Consider the following 19,198-nt stretch of genomic DNA (forward strand, 5'->3'; position numbering starts at 1 on the left):
TCTCCGGGCTAGATTCCAAACTCAGTCCTCTGCTCCGCATGAGAAAGAATTCACGCCGAAGCCAGGCTTGTGATCAAAGTGAATTTAATGAGAGTTAAAAGAAGCTTCACAACAAAGCCCACATGGAAGAAGACACCAACCTGTGTGATCGCGTGGTCCCAAAGGGATCAGTTATCAGGCATCAAAGAACAAAAAATCATTGGCTGCAGACCTCCATGATACGATTGCTGAAGACAAACGGGTGCATAAGCAAATGTGGCGAAGAAAGCTGATGGTGCCCGACTTGAAGGTGAACAAGCAGCCATCTAGCTCAGAAGCAACAAAGCCCACATGGAAGAAGCGCACCAGCTGGTGCGATCACGAGGTGTCAAAGGGACCAGGTATAAAGCATCATGCAAAAAAAAAGAATATATACCATAGTGAATGAAGGGGGAAGTGCAGAGTGGAGACCCGAGGCCCAAGTGTCGACCACTGGAGATCCCCTCACAGAGGGGTTTAGGAGAGGAGATGGGTCAGTCAGGGTGCGATGTAGTACCGACGAAGAACACAGCTTTCCCCCAGATCCTGGATGCTTCCTCCCCCCAACTACCATGATCCAAATTCTACCTTGCAGGATTGGATAGGGCAGAGATTGTACACTGGTGCATATGGGAGCTGGAGGCACAGGGAATCCAGGGTGGACGATACCTTCTGGACCAGGGGTGTGAGGGGCGAGGCTGGGAGAGTGGAGGGTGAGTGGGTTGGAAAGGGGAAACCGATTAAAAGGATCCACATGTGACCTCCTCCCCGGGAGATGGATGGCAGAGAAGCGGGGGAAGGGAGACTCCGGATAGGGCAAGATATGACAATCTGTGGGTTATGAGGGAGAGGGGAGTGGGGAGGGAGGGAAAAAAAAAAGAGGACCTGATGCAGAGGGCTTAGGTGGAGAGCAAATGCTTTGAGAGTGATTAGGGCAGAGAATGTATGGATGTGCTTTATACAATTGATGTATGTATATGTGTGGATTGAGATAAGGGTTGTATGAGCCCCTAATAAAATGTAAAAAAAAGAAAAGAAAAAAAAGAGAGTGATTAGGGCAAAGAGTGTGCAGATGTGCTTTATACAATTGATGTATGTATGTATATGCATGGATTGTGACAGGAGTTGTATGAGCCCCTAATAAAATGTTAAAAAAAAAAAAAAGCTTCAGGTTTTACGCGGCACCCATAGGATTCCTTTGACCATGCGGCCTGGCAGAGACTGCTCAGGGTCATTCAAAGATCTCTCTCCCAAGTTTTCCTCCGACCAATACGACCCCCTCTCCCTCTCAGTTCCTGCCTTTTCAGGGGTCCCCGGGGGAGGTGTGGTGAACGACCCCAGGTCGATCCCACTGGCTGAATTGCAGTCACCTGGCCCAGGTGGGCTGCTCTAGGTTTAACACCCATCCGTGCCCACCAGCAGGAAAATCCAGCTTTGTCCGATACTGGCTCTCCTGGGCATGCGTCAACGGACCTCCCAATCCCTAAGCTAAGCTACCTAACACTAGTACATAAATAAGGCGCCTTGGTGATGCAATAGTTAATCCCCCCCACCCCCTGACCAAAAGGCCAGCAGTTTGAATCCACCAGCTACTCCAGGGATGTGATAGTTCGCTCCTTTAAAGATTACAGCAGGGGGCTGCCCAAGCCTTCAAGGCTGAAGATGGCCGTGTGGGAAAAGGGAGAGAGAGGCTGTTCTTGGTCTCTGCTTTGTATCCCCTACTGCCCCCTCTTGAGACGGCGTGGTTGAGGGTGTTGACTATTCTGCATGGCTGAGTTCAGGTGTGTGTATGACATAATGTTGCTTGTCTCTAGTGTGCATGCCCAGGTTGACCTTCACCTGTGCCTCAGTGACCTTGGTCTGCGTATGCCCAGCTTTGGGTTGTGCCCCTAGCTGTCTAATGTATGCCTGATTTCTTTCAAGCCCCTTTTATTGTGGCCTGGCCAGCTAATTTTAATTTAACATAGACATTCGGTGGAGATAACCCCTTTGTCCCTAATCTTCCTACCTGTCATCACCACCAGGCTCCTTCATTTAACTTTAAGATGTTTATTTTCTAGAAGCTTGAGGTATTTATTTATGTAAATATGTTTCTGTGTGAGGTCTTCTCCTTGTCTGTTGTGATACCTGGAGTGTGGATGTGATAATTACCATTTTGTCAGCTCCAGAGTAGCCAGGAGGTAGTTCTGACTGTGACAGGAATCTCAATACACTGAAATCAGTGGAGCAGCTGGTGGTCTGCCAGTGTTTGTTCTGATCCAAGAGGGATTCTTCTGCCTTCTGCACTCCTCCAGACTCAGAAGGGAAGTCAGAAGAAATCAGCACTTCCATGACAGCTTTCTCCTGACTGCTTGTGGGACAGCAGAATATCGGAGGCTGAGGCCAATCCTATTTTCTCTGGGGAGGGCTGTCCTACCCAGGATGAGCCCTTTCATGTCCTTGTCATTGGGAGCTCTGTCCTAGTCTCCATACTGCCTTTGTAGGTGGTTTGTCCTAGAAGGAAGATATTCTGTATCACCCGAATCTCTGGTAACTCCCACAGAATTTAAAGTCTCATTTGGAAGCAGATATTTCTCAACCCAAAAGATAATTGACTCAATAGTGATAGAGAGATTGGAATAGAGGTTTCAGTGGAAGAATGGAAGAGTAAGCAAATCTTTTTCCTAGAAGCCCCAGTATTTCTGAAATCTGCCTCAGTATCACCTTGGGATATTTATTAAACAGGAAGACCCTGTAGGGGGTGTTAAGAATGCATGCATTTGTTGAAACAAGTTCTTTGGCTATTGATTTGATAGGATCAGAGGATCAGAACCTCTAATTAGGGAAGCTTCAGAAATCATAATTAAGCACTAATTTTCTATTCTTACTGGATGCTGTGGACCTAAGTTAAATGCTTCCACAATTGAAAACAGAGCCAAGCTTTTTAAAGCAATTACAGAGTTTAAGAATAATCATTTTAATTTTATGGTAACTGTAACATTTTAAGGCCAATCAAAAAGATCATTTACCCCTATAACTAGGCAAAAACACAGTAAAATGTAAATGATAACTTATAGACTTGTTCTTAATTATTATTGGTAAACTACTTTATGGATTGGTATTTTTTCAGAAAAATATTTTAAACATTTAGATTTGTTTAAGGATTAATGGGTCATAGGGTAGCACCCCAAAGAAGCCACAAGTAATATTTTCCTTTTATAGGCAACTCTAAAGGGAAAATATATCCCTTTGCTTGTAAAAGGTTTAGCATTTATTAGACAGTTTGAGACTGTTTTTGCAGAGGTCATACTGCCATCTCATGAGAAACAACTTTGTTGTACATTTCAGCATGTTTAATCAATATGATTTTGTGACTATCGCTGTAGATAATTATATTAGTCCATTTATAAACCACCTGAGTACGTAAACCCTTACTGCACTTTTTGCAGTGGATGGAAAGGAAGTATTTTCTTATAACTATTATATTTTTCTTTCTGGCTTTTGATTAAGCAGCCCTGGCTATATAGTGGCTATACTTTGGGCTGTTGATTCCAAGGTCAGCAATTAGAAATCACCAGCCGGCCTCTTGGTAAAAAGACATGGCTCTCAAATCACAGTAGCAGCTCTGCTCGGTCCTATAGAGTCCCTATATCCCAAAATGAATTCAGTGAGTTTGCCTTTGAATAATACAGATATATTCGTATTCCAAATTGATGCACAATTGGTGCTCTGAAAATAGACTATTGCGCTACAGAAAAAACATACAAATTTAATGTATTGAACTTTAATTTCTTTCCCACTAAATTACGTTTTCTTTGAATGATATGGGCGCAGGCAATAGTAAAACTTGAGAGTGAAAATAAATGGAAACATTAGATGTAGTCTGTCAGATAGTAGTAGTCCCTATTTGTTCAGCATGTGAGAATCTACTGCATCGCGAACACTGTCCTGACTGAGATGACCTATCACTGAGTTACTGTTTGCTTCCAGTAAGGAGACCGAGACGAAGCCTTAGAGGAGACTTCAGAGCTGCTGGTAGAGACTGCAGGTGGAGTAGAGCCGTGGGGGACTTAGAGGAGAAGCGCCACTTGAGCAAGTACTTAAATCCTGAAAATGCTTGGGAAACATCTCTCGGGGGAGCCTTTCACAGGGGCGGCACCTCACAGGCAAAAGTACACAATCAAACACTGGTTCTGCCTAGCTGGTGTTCTGATAGAAAATGTCAGGCAACCAGGCTGAAGATGTCAGCAGGAATCACAAAGAGATGCACTTGAACAGTGTTCCACGGCAGGTAATAACAAGGGGAGTCTCTGCGTAGGACAAGGAGTTAGCACACTTGGCTGCTAGCCCACAGTTCAGAGGTCCAGTCGAGCCAGAGAAAACTTAGACAAAAGGGTGGGCTCTCTTCTTTCAAAATTTTAGCCATGACAAACTCCATGGAGCACAGTTCTACTTGCATACACATGAAATTACCATGCGCAGGGGATGATTGACAGCAACTGACTATAGGTAACAGGGAGGCCTTGGGAAACTTTGAATACAGAAAGTGTCATACAGCATGTTAGAAAGCTGGCAGCGGGAATCAGGAAAGCATAAATTGATTTGTAGAGGTCATCTCTGCACTTGGGAATGCACTGCACAGACATGTCATTATTTCTTCTCATTGTCGGCTTACTTTTGAATTTTTATAACAGGAGAGTGCAGCAAATCTGACTAATTAACTTACTCTATATTTGAATGCCAGTACTAATTCAGAAAGATATTTGGTAGCCATCTTTTTACTACTACTGAATTAAAAAAACAGTATGAAGATTATTTGCTCTAGGTTATAATAGATTGCTTACATTTTAAAAGAAGATAATATTTTGAGTTCTTTAAAAAGTTGCATGCATTTGTTAATTTATGTGTGCTTTATTTCCAAAGCAATTAGAGAACCCAATTTACATCTAAGTAATCTATAACTATTAATACACATCACTACTTCTTCTTTGGGGGATAAATGCTTTTGATGTCTACTAGAAAAAATTATATAGTGTAAGTATGGAAGTTAATAAATCTATATACTATCATCCTGATGCCATTGCTGATGTCGGATGGATCTTGGCTCAAAGCTGAAGATGCCAGAAAGATGCTTCCTTGTGTTTTATTGACTAGGCCAAGACATTCAACTCTGCGGATCATAACAAACTTTGGAAAACCTTGAGAAGATTGGAATGCCAGAGCAGTGAATTGTGCTCCTGTTGAACGTACACAATGATCAAGAATAGTTTTGCAAACAGAACAAAATAATACTACGTGGTTTCAATTCAGGAAAGGTGTGCATCAGTGCATATCCGCCAACATAAATATTCAGTCTGTATGCTGAAAATCATCAGAGGAGCTGGATTAAAGGAAGGAGAGCATGGCATGAGGATTCAAGGAAGGCTGACAACCTTCAATTTGTAGCTGGCACAACCTTGCTGGCTGAGAGTGAGGAGGACCTGAAGCACTTGCTGATGAAGATCAAAGACTGCAGCCTTCAGAATGGATTAGGACCCAAAGTAAAGAAGACCGAAATGTTCATAAGTAGACAAAAAGATAACATCATGAAAATGGAGAAAAAACTGAATTTGTCAAGGATTTTGTCATGCTCGGATCCACAGTCGGTGTTCATGGAAACAGCAGTCAAGGCATCAAAAGATGCATCACATTAGGTAAAGATCTGTGTCAAAAGGCAAGAGCGTTACTTTGAGGACTAAGGTGCGCCTGCCTTACGCCATGGCATTTTCCATTGCCTCTTATGCATGTAAATGTTGGACAATGAATAAGGAAAACCGAGGGAGAATCCATGCATTTGAACTGTGGAATTGGAGAAGATTGGAAGTGCCATTGTCTGCTAATAGGACAAACAAATCTGTCGTGGAAGCAGTACAGCTGGAGTGCTCATTAGAGGCAAGGATGGAGAGACTCCATCTTATGTGCTTGGTACCTATTGTTAGGAGGGACTAGACCCTGGAGAAGGACGTCATGCTGGTAAAGTGAAGGGGCAGCAAAAGAGAGGAAGTCCCATAAAGGGATGGATTGGCACAGTGCCTGCAACATGGGTTCAGACATAGGAACAATTGTGAGGATGGCACAGACTGTTTAGTGTTTTGTTCTGTGTTCACAGGGTTTCTATGGGTCAGAGCTGATTCAATGGCACCAAACACCAGAAAAGAATAATAGCAGCAACATCCACAATACCAATTAACTAAATTTATCCCTATTGGAATTAAATCCAATTTAGGAAGATTTAAAACATTTTCACACAAATTACATTGAATTAAATTATTATACTTGATGTGTAAATGTATGCAGTTTTCTTCCCCTCTTTCCCTCCAAAGTTAGTTGAATAGTGTTTTATCTCTGATTGTATCATCAAATAAAAGATAAGTAGTATAGATGGCCTTGATTCTCAATAAGAATGAACTTGTATGAACTTCTACTAATCTATTTCAAGTAAAACAAATACTGTAATTTAATATGTACTTAAAGCACACATAGTGTTCTGTGCTGAGCATTTTATTCAAAGAAGATACACTTTAATATAATTTATATACAGAATCACTATGTATGAGGAGATACCCCCCAAAAACCAAAATTTTTTCCATAACTTTGTATTATTATTATTATTTTTACAGAACAACCTTATCACCTTCAAAGTGCTCTCCATTGCACTTAAACATTTGGCAAATCTGCGATTCCATTCTTGGAAACATTTTTCAAAATTTGGATGGCTGACAGAACCTCTCTCGTTTTCTTTCGTCACATCTTCTACATTTTCTAATTGTTGTCCTTTCAAGTCCCTCTTCATTTGTGGAAACAAAAAGAGGTCACACGGAATAAGGGCAATGAGTAGGGTGCATGAAGCAAGAGAGGCATGCTGTTTTTTTGCCAATAAGTGATGCACGGAGATGGCTGCGTGACCAGGTGCATTGTTGTGGTGGTAAAGCCATGACCCTTTTTATAGCACACTGTTATGCAATCTTTTCAGAACCTCTAAATAGAAAGCTTGATTAACAGTCTGATCTGGTGGAACCAACTACGTTTACACTACGAGTTGTCATTTTTGTCCATTTGGGAAGTTGACGGCTTTCCAGAACGAATTTGTCATTAATCAGTATTTCACCCTTGTTGAAAGGAGAAAACCACTCATGCACTTGAGTTTTTCCCATAGTGCTGATCTTGTGAGCTGTGTTCACCATCACAACAGTTTCTGTGGCGTTTTTCCCAAGCAGGAAACAAAATCTCACAGCTGCACACTGTTCTCTTAAAATGGTCATCACAAAAACGAGGTTCCAGAAAATTGCACTTATGAAAAAATTCACTGTGAGCAGAGAGAACCTTTCTAGGCGATGCCACTGGGTGCACTAACTCAGAGCAAGGTGCTTGATGCTGGCCTAGCAGGAAAAGTGTGTACTACAAAAGCTCCATTTCACCCAACACAATTCCAAGTTTTGGTGGGTACCCTGTGGTATACATAAGAATCTATCTTTGTAGGGAACTGTAATAGTTAAAAAACCCCCAAATATTCAGCATTAAGAGGATATTTAATAGGTTTTAAGATATTAATGTAATGTGATATTATGCAGTCTTTAAAATTCATTTTAAAAACATTCAAAAATGGTTATGGCTCTCCATAAACTTCTGATACTATCAGTAGAATTGTTTATACCCTGTGGAGCTGATTTACAATGTTCTCCACAAAATGATAATACTTTTCCTAAAATGAACCAGGAGTCTTAAAGGCTGCATATCAAACAAGTCATCTAGGTATGGTGTCCGTCCCCCCTTCCCCCCCCCCAAGTCCACACAAAAGAACCATTGTAGCCTTTGTGATACAAAGATTAGAAACAATAAAGTCAAAATCTGGACAAGAGAATGGTATCAGAGCTTACATTATGCACAACCAGTATGCAGAAGGTTTTGGATGACAGTGGAGTGCAAAATCCCTTTCCAGGGTCATGTCAAGGACTGCACCTCTGTTGAATCTCCTTTGGCCGTAGTCCAGGAATGTGAATAACCTGTCAGTCAGGGAGCATGGGAAAAGTCGATTGAGCAGACATTGCTAGAGTAAAATGCAACACATTAGAATTTGTGCTTCATTTTGACCCATTTTATTTTTTTCCCGTTTTTCATATTTTCTACTTTCTTTCCTAAGTTTTTTTCTCTATTTTCTTTTCTTTGTTTCTTGATTCCATGTTATACATTTTTTCTGTATGTGAAATCCAGGATAGGTGAAACTGTAAAGATAATAATTGGATTAATAATTACCTAAGGACATGGCAAGTAAGGTTGGGGGGAAATGAGCTAACAACAATAACTAAAAGAAGGAAAAGAAAATATTCTAAATATTGATTGTGTTGATAATTTCACAACTCTTCTTGATCTGGTTAAACTATTGTATGAATGTGAATTATATGCCAATAAAAATAATAAAACGATGCTGTTATATGTAGGTGTTAATGAAAACTTCTTATTATCAATCTGTTTTAGATAAAGTTTTATAATTTTATTATGTCCTAATGTATTCCTAGTACTATTTGAATAGACAGCTTTATATAGGACATATAATTTGGGTTATGACAGATACTTAAATTTCAAATTGAGTTTAATATGTGGAAGCAGATATCAAATGTCAAAAAAACTGGCAAAATTTACTACATAATGATAATCCTAAGAAATGATTAAGACTTTCCAAGCTATTATCAAGGGACAATTTGTAATATGAAGGTTTAAAGTAATAAAAGAAATACTATATATGTCTATTATTCATATATGTGTGCACCTATATATGATGATTATGGTAGAGTATTACATAAATTTGAACAAATAAAATAATATTTACACTTAAAACACAAGTATATAAAATGTGCATAAATATGCTAACAAATATATTTTAAGGAAAATGCTTCCTGTTACTACTGCTTTGACTTTACCTTAAAAACAGATAAATTAGCTCTATCATGGTTAATAGGAATCATTTGCTTCAATCAACTTAGTAAGAGTGCACATGGCAAAAATTGTATGTAGAGCCCTATTAACAATCCCTTCTTTTATTCCTTTGCCTTCCATGAGCAGCAGCAAGAACAATGATCCGGTCCTGGCCCACATGCTTTTGAGGAAATTTGGATATCAGGATCTTCTCTGTGCCACGTTGAATCCAGACCTGTAAGTGTGTGATGTTCTATGTAAAATCGCAGCCATCAAACACATGGCATGTAGACTAGAGAGGAATATTTCCCTCCGTGATTGGTTATTTGATATTGTACATGTATACTACATGTAATGGACTCACCAAGGACCAAACTGGAGTCTGAAACTGTGAAATGAAAACAAAGAATTTTAGTGAAAGAATAGAACTTTTTTTGACAAGCAAAAGTCACAAGGTTCAGAGGATTCTGAACTGAGTGATCTGAGAACTTTTCATAAATAAAAATTCAAGGAACATTAATAAAAATTCAGTGATTTAGGTAATTCAGTCATTTAGATAATGATTATATCTTAGCGGTAGGATATTACATATTTTCAAATATTTAACATGAATAACCATTAAATTAAGTACATTATATCTTGCAACAATTATGAAACCCTCTTTGTTTATTACAGGGACACATGAAATTAATTCTAAGGTTTGTCTTCAGCAAGCATCTGTTCTGAGAATTGTCTTAGAACTGGGTTACTGAGCAGTGCATATTCTTAAGCAAGCAAAACCCGCAAGCAAACAAAAACTTAGTCTTCTCGAAAATGGTTTACCAAGTAATTTCTCAGGATATAGGAATCACAGACTGAAGTGTTGACACAGAAGTTACATTTTAATCAAATTGGGTTTTTAGCCTCATATTTTACCATAGCCACCATCTGATGTTGGAAGCCCTAAATTAATTTGGGGGTTCACGGAATCAGTCTTTGACCTGTTATATATTATTACTGAAAAGGGCCAACGGGTGTTTCCATGAAGGATTACCTAAATTAAGGAACTTAATTACACCTTCCTTTCTTTTGTAAACATATAATTTATAGTATTGCAAATAATTGATAGATTTAATTTCTTAACATAAATCAAAGCTAAAAAGAGCAAGATACCAAGTATGTACTGAATGTGATTTAAATATAGAGAACACTTATACATATGAAAAGATTAATTACTAATTTTTAAAAACTAAAGTGATGTAAAATAGACCAGTGCAATCATTTGCACATTGTTTTTCTGAGATTTGAAAATTATTGAGAGAATATTTAGTGAAATATTTCTTTTTTCGTAATTCAATTTTCTTTCTATTTTTGCTTGACACTTATTTCTTTATGACCCAATATAAGTAAAGAAGTTTGATATGAACCAGGACTCATAAGCAATATGATCTGGGTTTCAGGTGATTCGTTTGGGTAGCACAATTGATACATCATATAATATCATAATGATGTATTCAGTGATATAAATATCAGTTAAAAATATGAAACATCAAAATCAACACAATAATTCAATATTGGCAATGTATTTTCTAACTTGTGCCACACATTTGTCCAGTAGCCATGTTAGTAATTATGCAGAGACTAAATTGTTGGGGTTGTTGTTGGGGGTCATCAAACCGTGTGCCACTGATAGCAGCCTGACGCACAATGACACGAACACTGTCCTGCCCCAGCATCACAATCATGCCTCCGCGTTAGTCGATTGTTGCAGCCACTGTGGCAATCCATCTTTTTGAGGGGTGTTCCCTCTTTTGCTGTCCCTCCCCATTATCAAGCATGATGTCCTTCTTCAGCATCTGGTCTCTCCTGTCAAAACATTCAAAGTGTGCAAGATGCAATCTGCCATCCTTGCCTCGACAGAGAACTCTGGCTGTACTTCTTCCAAGACAGACTGGTTTCTCCTTTTAGCAGTCCATGGTACTTTCAGTGGTCTCTAATTCTGCCATTCAAATGCACGATTCTTCTCTGATCTTTCTTATTCAATGTCCATCACATGCATATGAGGCAACGAAAATACCAATGACTTGAGTCAGGCACACCTTAGTCCTCAAATTAACATCTTTGCTTTTCAATACACTGAAGAGGCCTTGAGTAGCATATTTACTTAATGCAATGCATTCTTTTGATGTCTTGACTGCTGTTTCCATGATGCATGAGCATTTACTGTGGATCCAAGCAAGACAAAATCCTTGACAAATTCAACTTTTTTCATTTATCATGATGTTACGGATTGGTCCAGTTGTGACATTGACGTTGAGTCCTCATCCACACTGAAGGCTGCAGTCCTTGATCTTCATGATCAAGTGCTTCAAGTCCTCCTCACTCTGCAATGAAGGTGATGGCATCTGCATGTTGAAGGCTGTTAATAAGCCTTCCTCTAATCATGATGCTACCTTCTTCCTCAGGATATAATCTAGTTTCTCTGATGATTTTCTCAGCATACACACTGATTAATTATGTTGAGGGGACACGGCTCTGATGCACACCTTTCCTGATTTTAAATCAGGCAGTATCACCTTCTTTTGTTTGCACAACCACCTCTTCATCGTGTATAAGTTCCATAGGATCCCGATCATGAATGATGTTCTTGATTTCCTCCCACAGCTCATCAGTGTCTCTGACATTAATATCCAGATACACCAAATCTGTTCTTGAGATGCTCTTGAACTTCATGTGGGATACTCAAGGTTGTATTTTTGACCCAGATTTGTTTTAATCTTATTTAGTTTTATCCTGAACTTACATATGAGCAATTGATGGTCTTTTCCAAAATCAACCCCTGGCCTGGTTTTAGCTTCTGATATTGAATTATTCTAATATCTGTTCCCATAGATGGAGTCAAATTTCATTTCTGTGTATTCCATCTGGAAAAATTTATGTATATAGTCATCTTTTGTGTTGTTGAAAAAAAGTATTTGCTGTGAACAAGTTGACTATCGAGCATTCTTCTGCTGTATTTCTATTACCAAGGCCATATATTTCAACTACTGTTCCTTCCTGTTTCCAACTTGTTCATTATAATCTCCAGAAAATAACATCTATAGTGAATGCATGTGTGATAAATTTCCAACTCAATACATCAATAGAATGCTTCAATTTATTCACCACTAGCTATTGTGGCTGGTGCATACATTTGAATAATTGTATTGAATTTCTTTGAATTCAGATAGATACAATCCTATTACCGACAGCCTTTTACGTCAAGATTTATTTTGAAATGTTCTCTTTGAAAATGAATGCAATGCCATTCTTCTTGATTGTGTTCTTGCTGGCATGGTAAATCATAAGTTTTTGTCATTCAGAATGGTCAATATTAGTCCATTCAGCTCACCAAGGCTGAGGACACCAATCTTTATGTGTTCCACTCCATTTTTGAGCATTTCAAATTTTCCTAGATTTCTACTTTGTACATTCCAAGTTCTCATCATTAGCAGAGTTTTGTAGTTCCTTTTCTGACCCTGAGTCATGTCAATCAGCAGATGAAGAGCGCAAAGGCTCCACCCACAGGCTTTACTTCATTCAAGATACCATGGATGACTCCATTCTGAGAAAGCACAGTCACATCTGAACAGAGGGGCCCATCCTCTGGCCTCGCTCTCCAGCAACCTTCTGTTCCCAGTCAGCATGGCTCCAGGATCTGACAATATTTTGAAGCTATGCGTAAGGTTTTCTGTGGCTACTTCCTCTGTTGAGTGCTTCCTTGTTGTCTTCTTAGTCTGGAAGCTTCATTGAAACTTGTTCACTTTGGGTGACCCTGCTGGCATTTTGAAATGCCTGTGATAAGGCTTTTAGCATCATGGTACCACATAAGCCACCGACAAACTGATAGACAAGTGGAGAGACTAAGGAGCTCTCAGTAAAGAAAGTATCAACAGAAAAATGATTGTGTTGTTTCACTTTAGTGCTGTGTTAAAAAAGAAAAACAATTACAAGCTCCAATGGTCATACTTTTATTTTCCAGTACTCTAGTGACAAAAACCAGAAGAAAAATACAATTGCATCTCAGAAATTAAAATGTAATGCAGAGCCCTCAGAGCCTCAAATTTCAAGAAAGAACAAATATTTTAAAAAGAGAGTGTTTTCTTTAATTAGCCTCTTAAATGTCGTTATTCAACCATTTATTCACTGTCATGAAGTTGATGCTGATTCGTAACAACACTGTAAGAAAGGATAAAACTGTTCCTGTGAGATTCCCAAACTATAACTTTTTATTAATATAGAAAGTCCTATCTTTGTCCCATGAAGGGCCCTGGTGGTTTTGAACTGTGGACCTTGAGTCAAATGAGTAAGGAATCCACCACCACAGCTCCTATTCAGCCACTTAAGGAAGTAGCATCTCAAAAATAACTGATGGTATTGGAGAAGTCCATGCGGTAATGAAGTCATTGACCAAAAACCAGGATCCAGGTACTGGTTTGTGTGTCAAAAACAGAGGTGCTAGTGCTTCCAACTCATCTAAACCAATAAATATGAGAGGCAGCTACTTTGCCAACTGCTGGGAAGAAATCCTGTCTTGCTTCCTATCGAAGAAAAATGGTACAAAAGCACACGGAAACAATCGAACAATATCATTCATAGTACAGGCAAATAAAATTTTGCTGAAGATAGGTAAAAATTAGTTGCCTCAACACACAAGTAAGGAACTGCTGTACATGTAGGCTGAATTCAGAAAAGGTCATGAAAGGAAGGATATCATTGCTGATGTCAAATGCATCTTCCTGGATTAGAGGATACCTGAAAGATGTTTACCTGTATCTTGGGGACTCTGCAAAGATCTTCTACACCGTGTGGTTCCAAGAAACTTATGAGTAATATTACAAAGAATGGGAATTCTTGAGCACTTAACTGTGCTTATGTGGATCCCGTCCTTCAAAACATGCCAAGGGCTATTTTATCATTGAAAACGAGGGAATGTGTGCAGCAGGACTATGTCTGCTTGCTATACGTATTCAAAGAAGAACCTAGCATCGGTGTTAGTGGAAGGCTCATTAACAACCTGTCATATACAGGTGACACAACCTGACTCGCTGGAAGAGGAGAGGTCTCACACATTTACTGATGGGGATCAAATGCTACTGCTTTCGATAGGGATGGAGCCCGTTATAAAGAAAATAAAAATCTTCACAACTGGACCAGTAGAGAGTGGTGACTATAAATAGAGCAAAGCTGATATTGTCAAGGATTTCATTTTATTGGATGCACATTAAGCACCCACAGCTGCAGAAATCTGGACATCAAATGCCATAGTGCATTGGGCCAATCTGAAGTATATATATTAGAAGTTATTATCTATAGTAAGAGGACTTTAATGTTACATTCTTTTCTTTTTCTTATAAATCATTTTATTGGTAGCTCCTACAGATCTGATACAGATCAATTCTATCAAGCATGTTTATACATATGTTGCATCATCACGTCAAAACATTTTCTTTCTACTTGAGCCCTTGGTATCAGCAACTCTTTCTTCCTTCCTTCCTTCCCTCGCTCCCCCCTTAGGAACCCTTGATAAATAATAATTTATTATTATTTTCATATCTTACACCATCCACAGTCTACCCTCACTCACGTTTCTGTTTTTGTCCCCCTAGATGGGTGGGGAGTTATATACATTGATCATTGTGATTGGTTCACCCTCTCTTCCCCTTATCTTTCTACCTACCCTTGCCCTCCTGGTATTGATACTCCCATGACTGTCCCTGAGACGTTTGTCTATCCTGGATTCTGTAGGTTGAGAGCTCTTATATGTCCCAGTGTACATGCTCTTGACTAGCCAGATTTGTAAGGTAGAACTGAGGTCATGATGGGGGATGGGGGGAGGAAGCATTAAAGGACAAGAAGAATGTTGTGTGTTTTGTTGGTGCTATATTACACCATGGCTGACTTCTTCTTCCTTCCTGGTGACCCTTTTGTGAGGGAATGTCCAATTGTCTACCGATGGACTTTGGGTCTCCACTCTGACCCCCCTCATTCACATCAATATGATTATTTTGGGTCTTCTGATGCCTGATACCTGATCCTGTCAACACCTCATGATCACACAAACTCATGTGCTTCTTCCACGTGAGCTTTGTTGTCCCACTTCTAGATGGCTGCTTGATTAACTTCAAATCTTTAAGCCCCCAGGTACTATATCTTGTAATTATCCAGGCACCATCAGCTTTCTTCACCACATTTGCTTATGTGTCCATTTTGGCTTCAATGATTGTGTTGCGCAGGTGAACATCACAGAATGCCAGGTTATTAGAACAAAGTGTTCTTGTTTTGAGGGAAGACTTGAGTAGCGGTCCAACATCTGTCTGCTACCTTAATATGTAAAGTAAAAATATATGTACATAGACCTATATCCCTATCATTATATAGTAATATATTTACAAATATACATTCCTATATTTATACCTCTATAAATGTATTTTGCCTCCTAGTTCTTTCCTGTATTTCATTTTACTTTCCTCCTGTCCCACTATCATGTTCGACCTTCATTCGGCTCTCAATAATTCCTCTTAGCTACATTGTACTTGATCACCGCTCACCAGGAATTCTCCACCCTCATTGCCATCAATTTTAGATCACTTGTTGTTCCTGCTGTGTCCCTTTGTTTATTGTTTGCCCCCTCCTTTTCCCCCAACTCCTTCTCTCCCATGTCCCCTGGAACCATCGATCCCATTGTTTTCTCTTTGGGATTGTAAGTAATCCTGCCTGTTTTATCTAGATAGACATGAAAAGCAACAACAAAACAAAGAAACCCTATAAATAGTTTCAGGTCTGTCTGCTGACCCTTATGAATACTTTCTGATCTGGACTGATGAGGCGCCAAGCCCTGTCCACAAAATCTGAAGTCTGTTGTTGGAATTCCTGAGGGGTTTCATTCCTTTGCTCACCTTGCTGCTCGGTTGTGCTCCCTTTGTGTTTCCCCCTGGTGTGGGAGGGTCAGACCAGGCATAATTCCCCCACTGTGTCCCAAGTGCCATCTCCTTTAGGACTGTGGGTCAGTGTGGGCACGCGTGTCTTGTGGTGGGGCTGGCCATGAGGTCCTCTCTGTGCATTGACTACTCTGAGCAGGAATGTCTCCTTGCATCTTGGTGGGCCAGGTTGTGGCCCACCCTCTCTTTCCTTCTTTGTTTGCTCCTGTGTGCTCTGGGCAGACCCCACTCTCCCCAGGCTCTATCTTCAGTGTTGTCCTCTCTAGTGCATTCTTCTGGGGAGGGGGTCAACTTAGCTGGGGTTGGGGTGTCACTCTGAAAATCTAGTTGGTCTGACCCAAGCTATGGTATTTTTCATAGCCTCATATGCATGCAAAAACTGGACAGAGTAGAATTGATACCTTTGAATTATGGTGTTGACAAAGGATATGAAATAGTAGGGGGACTTCAAAGAGTTCATGGAAAGTGTAACTAAAATATAATGGCTCTTTTTCCATGAACCTTTGGAACTCCTTCGTAGACTACCAGAAGTATGAACAAAGATGTGTTGGAAGAAACACAGCCAAATGTTTATTAGGAAAGAAGCTGGTGATATTTCATTGTAGGTACTTTGGACATGTTATGAGGTAGGATCGGTCCCTGGAGAGGGATACCTTGCTTTCTAAAGTGAAAGGTCAGAAAAAAAAGAGAAGGCGTCTCCATGGGACAGCCTGGCAGTGCTGGCAGGAATGGTGAGACAGCAGTACGGTGGTGAGGCTGGCACAGACCAGGCAGACTTTCATTCTGTTGTACAAGGGCTGCTTTGAGACAGCCAATCCCATAGCACGGTGCAGTAAGTACAGCCATCATTTCTATTAAAAAGGCAGACTTGATGTGCTACAGAGAGCAAAAGACATTTAAAATTCTCTCCAGAGACACTTTGAATTTCTTTTATTTTCACAAGGTTGCTCTGGGAGGTGGTTCCCAGAACTTCCCTCCTTTCTTTGCTTCCTGGTGTTCCTCACTCTTCTCTCTTCGGTTCCATCAGTAGGCAGCCGTTCCTGCTCGCTATTTCTGCCTTTGCTTCTGCTTTCCTAGAACTGTGCTTTCCTCTACCTCGCTTCCCCAGGAGTCTGCCCTTCATGCCTTTCCAGTGTATACATATTTCTGCATTTGTGCCATCAGCAGAGCTTAACGTCTATGGTTCGGGGGTGCTGCATAAAGGACCCTTTGAATATTCATAGTATAACATTTTTATCTATTTTATTAATGCAGGACATGATTTTCTAAGCTCCCAAATCAAAGACAATGGTTTTATGAATAACATTTCATTCTATAGATCTAAAATATCATTGATTAAATGATATCGTAAAATATAAAGGTTGCCTTCCTGTTGGACTTTAGCAATGACTTGATAATTAATTACAAGAAACTATTTTCAAGAATAGATTAGGTTCTACATATAGGTTACTTCTGGCTGAGATATTCAACTCCAAACATCCAACACCGCCCCCCCCCCCAAATCAAAAACAAACTCACAGCCATTGAGTCAATGCTGACTCACTGTGACCTTATAGGACAGGCAAAACTGCACCTGTGAGTTTCTGCGATTGTAACTCTTCACAGGGGCACAAAGCCATGTCTTCTTCCCTTGTAGAGGCTGCTGAGTTCAACTGCTGACCTGCGGTTAACCAGCCAATGGATAGCCACTGTGGCACCAGGGCTCCGAGCCTCCTGTAGGAGATGCTACATTGCCTTTCTGACTTTGATATCTCTTTCATACAATAAAAAGGAACCCCAAGTTGCATGATGGATGAAGTAGTGGGCTACTAACCATGAGGTTGATGGTTGAAACCCAATAGCTTCTCTTCAAGAGAAAGACAAGGATTTCTATTCCTATAAAGACCTATATAGTCTCAGAATCCTTATCGAAATGTTTTACTCTCTTACAAGGTCATCGTGGATTGGAATCAGCTTGATTGCAATGCACTTTGGTTGTCATACAGAAGACAATAAAGAACTCCAAATTAAAAAATCTATTATAAAAAAATCTAAGTCTGATGGAAAGCAAGATTTCTCATGATACTGTATTTTAGTAAATTAAAATTTTAATTTTTAATTAAAGTCACCAATGTTTAGAAGCCATCAAATGAGTTTAAATGCCTTTTAGTTTCATTTTGGAAGGCTGTTGACACTCTCTCCGGGGCAAATGATCACTCTCCTCCTCCATTCTTGTTCACATTCACATATGGAACAAAGCGTGGGACTCAGCAAATCTTATGTTTCCATTTCATTTACAAATCCAAGTAGAAAGCTGTTTAAGGTTTATCTCCAAATCCTTCTTCCAGTCTGTGTGCAGCAGAATGTGGTGAATGTTCTCAGTAGCGTCATGAGTCTAGTGTTTGGGAAGCAATAGAGAGCTCACTAGTCTTGTGAGCACTTATGAGATGGGACCCTGGCATGACTGGTGGCAGCCTCTCGCTGAGGGAGACAATGAAGAAAGAGAGCGGAGTTCAGGGATCAAGAGTGTGGCGGATGCCTGCAGCTGGTATCATCTTAAATTGGGTTAGAAGAAAGATTCTGGAACCAGGCTGTCTGACTTCCAAGCTCACCTCTGCCTCTTACTGGGTGTGTGCTGTCATTTTTTTGACATCTGTTTATAAGAATGTGTCCCAGTTCTATAGAAATAATTGCATGTCTTTCCATATCCTCCAGATTGAATATGCACATTAGACTATTATTTAAAACCCCAGGCAGCCTTACAGTAAAGAAACCCACTGAATCCAGTATTTACAAACCCAAAGAACTAGGTGACTATTTTTAGAACATATTTATTCTGCAATTAGGTGTCCCATGGAAGACTTTTAGAACACTACTAGTATAAATCAAGGTGATCTGTTTGTAGTTTCCTATAATCTTAAGGGATACTTTAAGTAGAAACAGCTGTCTTGCTAAGAAGTCATCCTTTCTTTTTGTGTATTTTATGAATACCCCTACATCATCATTGTCACTATGTTTTGTTTGAACACAAAGAGTACTGGAGTCTGGGAGATTCTTAAAAATGTAAACATTTCTAAATTGCCATCATGGAAAATTATGTACCTATGATGCACAAATAGTTTTACTTATGAAAGATAACTAGGGTCAGAATAATGAGAAATTGGGAAGACAAAGCCTACTTTTAAGGGTTATCTGTTAAGTTATAAACACTTACTAAACATCATCTAAAGTATATAGGTAATGAAGTAAGAGCTTCCTAACTTCAAAAAGTGTAAACAAAATCATTTAAAAGTTGTTATAAGGTGCAGTCA

General features: G+C 39.6%; 1 protein-coding gene across 1 annotated transcript in view; it reads left to right on the forward strand.

Annotated features, from left to right (window-relative positions):
- ABCA13 (ATP binding cassette subfamily A member 13) overlaps positions 1-19,198 on the forward strand; it is a 458,452-nt gene that overhangs the window by 311,681 nt on the left and 127,573 nt on the right. The window contains exon 39 of the mRNA XM_075557314.1: positions 9,097-9,186. Within this exon, the coding sequence (XP_075413429.1) occupies positions 9,097-9,186 (90 nt within the window). The remainder of the gene's footprint in view (positions 1-9,096; positions 9,187-19,198) is intronic.

The sequence above is a fragment of the Tenrec ecaudatus genome, chromosome 9 (genome assembly GCF_050624435.1).
Source record: "Tenrec ecaudatus isolate mTenEca1 chromosome 9, mTenEca1.hap1, whole genome shotgun sequence".
Lineage (NCBI taxonomy): Eukaryota > Metazoa > Chordata > Mammalia > Afrosoricida > Tenrecidae > Tenrec > Tenrec ecaudatus.